This window comes from Pelophylax lessonae, assembly GCF_965119305.1.
Source record: "Pelophylax lessonae genome assembly, chromosome: 1".
Classification (NCBI taxonomy): domain Eukaryota; kingdom Metazoa; phylum Chordata; class Amphibia; order Anura; family Ranidae; genus Pelophylax; species Pelophylax lessonae.
Window position 1 is genome coordinate 727,309,660 of NC_138768.1, and position 6,000 is coordinate 727,315,659.

The 6,000-nt window shown below is 41.2% G+C and overlaps 1 protein-coding gene across 1 annotated transcript in view; it reads left to right on the top strand.

Annotated features, from left to right (window-relative positions):
• The window catches only part of FRG1 (FSHD region gene 1), a 44,262-nt gene extending 39,274 nt beyond the window's left edge, over positions 1–4,988 (top strand). The window contains exon 9 of the mRNA XM_082271118.1: positions 4,815–4,988. Coding sequence (XP_082127244.1) covers positions 4,815–4,851 — 37 coding nt within the window. The 3' untranslated portion in view covers positions 4,852–4,988. The remainder of the gene's footprint in view (positions 1–4,814) is intronic.
• The last annotated feature ends 1,012 nt before the right edge of the window (positions 4,989–6,000 follow it).

Sequence of the window (6,000 nt, forward strand, 5' to 3'; positions counted from 1 at the left end):
CAGGTAAATATGAGGGATGATATTAATAATGGAGCTATGGACGAGGCTGAATCCCTATGGGTAGAACTTAAAAGGGAGGGCACTATAGGGAAGGTAATATTGGGCGTATGCTATAGGCCCCCCAACCAGAGGGAGGAGGGGGAGGCAGACCTCCTTTTACAGATAGGATTGGCAGCAAGGATGGGAAATGTCATTATAATGGGGGACTTTAATTATCCAGATATAGACCGGGCAGAAGGAACTGCGCATTCAGCCAAGGCTCGGTAGTTCCTAAATGTTTTTTGCAGGACAATTTCATGAGTCAGATGGTGAACGCACCGACAAGAAACAATGCGGTACTTGACCTACTGATTATCAACAATACAGACCTGCTCACGGATATAGAAATACGGGGCAACTTGGGAAACAGTGACTATAGGTCAATTAGTTTCAGTATTAATCATAGTAATAGTAAAGACAAGGGCAATATAAGGACACTGAATTTCAAAAGAGCCAGTTTCCCAAAACTGTGCTCTCTGCTAGAAAATATCAAATGGAATAGAACCCTGGGAACAAAGAACACGGAGGAAAAATGGGAGTGCTTCAAGAGAATACTAAACAAAGGGATTGGCCAGTGCATTCCAAAGGGAAATAAATTCAAAAGAGCAAAACTGAACCCTGGGTGGCTAAACTCCACCATAAAAATGCATATTAAAACTAAAGAAAAGGCCTTCAAAAAATACAAGACTGAGGGGTCATTGGAAGCATTCAAGCATTACAAAGAGTGTAATAAGAAATGGAAAGACGAAATCAAGGCGGCTAAAATAACATACAGGGTATACAATGTACGGTTAACAACAAACACATCATAGGTTGAACTGGATGGACTGATGTCTTTTTTTCAACCTCACAAACTATGTAATTATGTAATAAATCTTTCCACTAGTTTGTAGACGCAATAACTTTTGCGCAAACCAATCAATATGCTCTTATTGGGATTTTTTTACCAAAAATATGTAGCAGAATACATATTGGCCTAAAATGATGAAAACATTTTTTTTATTGGGAATGTTATATTGCAGAAAGGGGAAAAAAAATAAATATATAATTTATTTTTATTTTTTTTTCAGAATTGATGCTCTTTTTTTGTTTATAACGCAAAAAAATTAAAATCGCACAGGTGATCAAATACCACCAAAAGAAAGCACTATTTGTGGTGAAAAAAGGACATCGATTTTATTTGGGTACAGTGTCGCATGGCCGCCCAATTGTCAGTTAACGCAGTGCCGAATCGCAAAAAATGACCTGGTCATTAAGGGGGAAACCTTTCCGGTCCAGAAGTGGTTAAGTCTTTTTTTTTTTTTTCTTGAGACTGTTAGTATTGGTTGCTTTGTTGTCCACCCCTCAGTTGGACTGCTTTTGGAGTTATGGCCCATTGCTGGACAGAATAACCTTCACACGTTTAAAGCAGGCAAACATTCCCCTTCCTCAGGACGACCTCGCTGTCAGGCATGGATACTACAAAGTCCTGCTAATCATTTTGTTTATATGGCGGAGGAAGTCCAACTCCTGCTGTACTTCCTGACCACTCCGGCTGTAAGCACTGTAGGTTTCATAGTCCCCAAGGCATTTCCACTCCTTCTCCAGGCCACTTATAAAACGGAGCCTGGACTATTTGTTTTGTAAATGGCCTGGGGGAGAGAGAGGCAAAGATGCGACTGTAGCGGGGGGGGGGGGGTTATGAGATCTGTAGCATGTATAGCCAAAGCAACCAGAAAGTACAGCAGGATCTAGACTTCTTTAACCATATAAACAAAATAATGTGCAGAACTTAGAAGTATATCTACGTGAAAGTGAGGTCCTCTTGAGGCAGAAGAATGTTTGACTGCTTTAATCTTGTTTACACTGGTATGATTTGATGTGCGCCTGAGGTCTGCACCGAAATGCACTATAATAGAAATCGGTATTTTCCATGGTGTCATTCAAATTAATGTAATATGGCATGGTGAGATTTAAAAAAAAAAAATGCATTTGCTACACAGTGCGTTTTTGGCCCCATAGACTTCAATGGGAGTGCATTTTTGTACATGCATTTTGGTGCATTTTATTGGCTTAAAAATAAACGTTTTCACTGAACAACAGTGATGTCACAGCAGATATTTTAGCCCTTGGCAAAAACAAAAATGAATGAAGCATGAAAAACTTGTTCTACAAGAACCCACTGAAAGATGTATGAATACGCAGCAGTACTAGTGTAAACCTAGGCTGAAATCTGTGACGGTATCCCTGCCCGGATTTGGGCTCTAAAATTTCTGTGTCCCTCAATGGACAAGATAGACGATAGAATGTTTATAGTCACCATAAAATAATTTCCTCCATTCAGGGACAACTCCCTCTGTGTTTATTATTATTATGTTCTCCGTATTGCTATACTAAAAAACTGAGGCATGCTGGTAGTAGGAGGGGTTATCCTGGGCTGGCTTATAGTTTTTTGTTTGCCGGTGTCCAGTCCTTCTGCAGGCATCATATAAAGTGAAAATTGAAGACCTATGTTTCTCATGGTGAGTACAAAAATCCTATTTTCTTTTTTTTTTTTTCTTGCATTGATTATTGATCTTTGATTTGATTTGAAAATCTGGTTCACCAGGAAATGTTTTGTTTTGTTCTATATAAAGAGAATATTACAATAAAATAATTGTGATTACCCAGATTCCTGATTGTGTGATTGTCCACAGACCAGACATATCTACATGCAGGTATTTAGGAGAATCACAAATTAGCTAATCTTTGATCGTCCTTGATTCAGTTATAGTGGTGGTAGTAGCTGACATTCAGACAGAAGCTGCCCTCGCTAGCTATTTAGCAGAAATACAAATCAGAAGCTACAAATACTGTAGACCAAGTTATAGTGACTGTAGATAATGTATACTAATTACTGTAGACCACTTTTCATAGTGACTTCAGCCTGTGTTCACACAGAAGAGTTACAAGAAACTGCATGTGATTCGGACAGGATTCGCACCACTTTCCTATTCAAATCACATGCGATTCTTTGCAGTGCGATTTGAGCCCATTCATTTTATATGGTCTAAAAATCGCACCGCAAAGGTATTGGCAAGCACTTGTGTAGAAGTATTGGTACTTGTACTCGCTGGTTAAAAACTGTATCGGTCCAACCCTACCTAAAAAGTACTCCCACCAAAAAAAATAAAAATATAAATTCTTATGTAAAAGGCTAGGGAGGAGGGAGAGGATGAAGATTTGTTTAATTTTCGGGTAAAGATTGGCTTTAAAGTTGAACTCCTGACAGATTTCAAAGAAGCAAATTATTCAGCTTGGTATTGTGTCAGTACTTGAATTTGAACTGTTTTCAGTCCCTGTACAGTAGAGCTCAGAATGGAAAAGCCAGGAGCAGCACAAGTGGCTAATTCATTGTGCTGCAGTGTAAAACATATTCTCCTTTGAGGCTCGGTTCACATATATGCGATGCGGGAAGGCTGCGAATTCGCAGCCTGTTCCCGCATCGCACACGCACCCCCGGCAGTTCACACTGCCATATGCGATACGCTGGGGGTGTCAATGTAATCTTAACGACACCCCCAGTTTGATCGCATATCGCAGTGCGATCCTGCAGTTCGCACAGGATCGGATCGCACAAGTGTGAACCGCTGTGCGATCCGATCCTGATGCGGCTGCAAAAATGCCTCCTGTGTGTGTTTGCTGCGATGCGAATTTAGCCATACAGTTTGTATGGCTAAACTCGCACCGCACAGCCGATCGCATGTAATGTCGGAGCAGTGCGCTCCGACATTACATGCGAACCCCGCACACGCACAAGTGTGAACCGGGGCTTAGGGTGTGTTCACACCGAACGCGGGGTTTGAAATCGTGCGAGTTCAAACCTGCATTTCAGTGCGAGTTTGGGGACAATTTGAAAGACATCTGTGTGGGTTCATGTACGGATGTTTATTGAAATTGTCACCAAAAGTAGTGCAGGAACTACTTATGGAAATTGGTGCCGCGTCGCACCCATTGGGACAGTGACGTTGCCGGCAATAGGCTGCAGTTTGGCATGTGATTTGACATGTCAAATCGCACCGATGGGAACGTTGGCTTAATGTCCAGTAAGAGGGTGGGGGAGAGACAAGACCTATAAGTGTTAAATAGCTGTGGCAAAGAAAAATTAGGTCTTCTGCCCCGCTGGACAGTACTGGGCTGTGTGGCAGAGCTGTGCAAATATCAGGACTGGGTTGACAAAAATACAAATTCTTTGTCAGGAAAAAACACTCCGATTTATGTATTTCATACATGGGAGCCATAGCCTGCAGTGCTAATCGAGAGGAAAATTTCCAGCAGGGCAGTTGTACAGAAGGTGAACAGTAGATCGACTTCTGTACAACCACAGCGCCCATACATGGATCAGAATTCATCTTTGGGCAGGCAGGGCATTATTGCATGGTACAATATTTCAGTCTAATACTGTAAAACATACAGGAGTGGAGAGTACATGAATGACCTCTGTGTTCTTTCATTATGCAGTCACAGGCGGGGTCGTGTACTCACTCAACTGCATTTTATTGTGCAGGGGAGTCGCAGAACTGGCTATTCTGTCTGACCAAAATTAGCCTCAGTCATTTACTGCCAGTGAAAATGGCAGCTTGTAAGAACATATTAATAGTTTATCATTCACAGTTGCAGTATTGCATGAACATAAGCAAAGGTTTCTTATACACACATTTTTTTTAAAGTTAGACCCGTACATGGGTCATATTATTCATAGTATTTACAGTAAAACTGCTAAACTTTTTTTTTTTTTTTTTACATATATTTTTCAGGAGATCGAAACTCAAAGCGGACAGATACTGCAAGTGAAAACCATCACAACAATATTTTTGTTCCATTTTTTTTAAGTGTTTTTATTTACTGTGTTAACTGCATTGAAGTATTTTATTAAAAGCTAATTTTGCAACAAAGATAAAGTGTTTGTAAAAACAAATCATTAAGGTGTTGAGTCTATCTCTGCTGTGCATTCTTCCTAACATTGTTTTTTCTACAAATCAAAGGGTAATTTAATCCTCGTATCAAAACTGTTGTAGAGTTGGCCATACACCATTTCTGCACATCTCCTGTTAGATGATCTTAAAACTGAATAGTAGATTCTTCTATAGATTTGCCAAAATCTAGGTAGTGAACGGACTTAAGCCGGCCATAGATAGTTCAAACTATCTGTGGGCAGGGAGATTGTACACAGGTCGATCCATCGATCAACTTAAGCCCCGTACACACGTACTGATCGTCGGCCAAACGATCGGCCGTCTTTTGTCCAGGGCTGTCGTGTCTGTTGAAAACTGCAAAAGACTGCACACGAATTTTGTCGGCCAACAACAGCCGACTGCAAAAGTGATGTCATGTGATGGTTCACTTTCCTTGTCTTTTTTCTTCTCTGAGCATGCCCAGTCTTGCTAATCGGCTGTCTGTCGGCCAAAATCTGTACTGACTGGCGAACAATCGGCCGTTCTGGTGATGGCCAACAAAAATTTTAATGCCTGCACAACAGATTCTGTTCGGCCGAAAATGCGCTGTCGGCTGTCGTAAGCATCATACTAACAAGCCTACAATCGGCCGATCGGTCGTCGGCCGAATATTTACGGCCGACAATCGGTACGTGTGTACGGGGCTTTAGTATAAACAGCATGCCGGATTTTGGCATGTGATTATTGCCAGCGGCTATAGCAGCTAGCAATCACTGTGTTCTCCCGGCAAGGTTGACTCCCCACACCCTCCTGCTGGGAGAACATAATAGCTCCACAGGAGGGATTCCTGCATCGGCATGGACAGTGGAATTGAGCGATTGTGTCATCTATGGCCTGCCTCACATGATTGAATCTAATTGGATTGTTTTCAGAAAGTTCTTGCACTAAACAGTTTTTGGTAAATTTTAAAGTGTAAGTAAACCTATTTTAAGCAATACTCTTGTAAGAACCAAAACCCTTTAACCACTTACTGACCAACCACAGTACA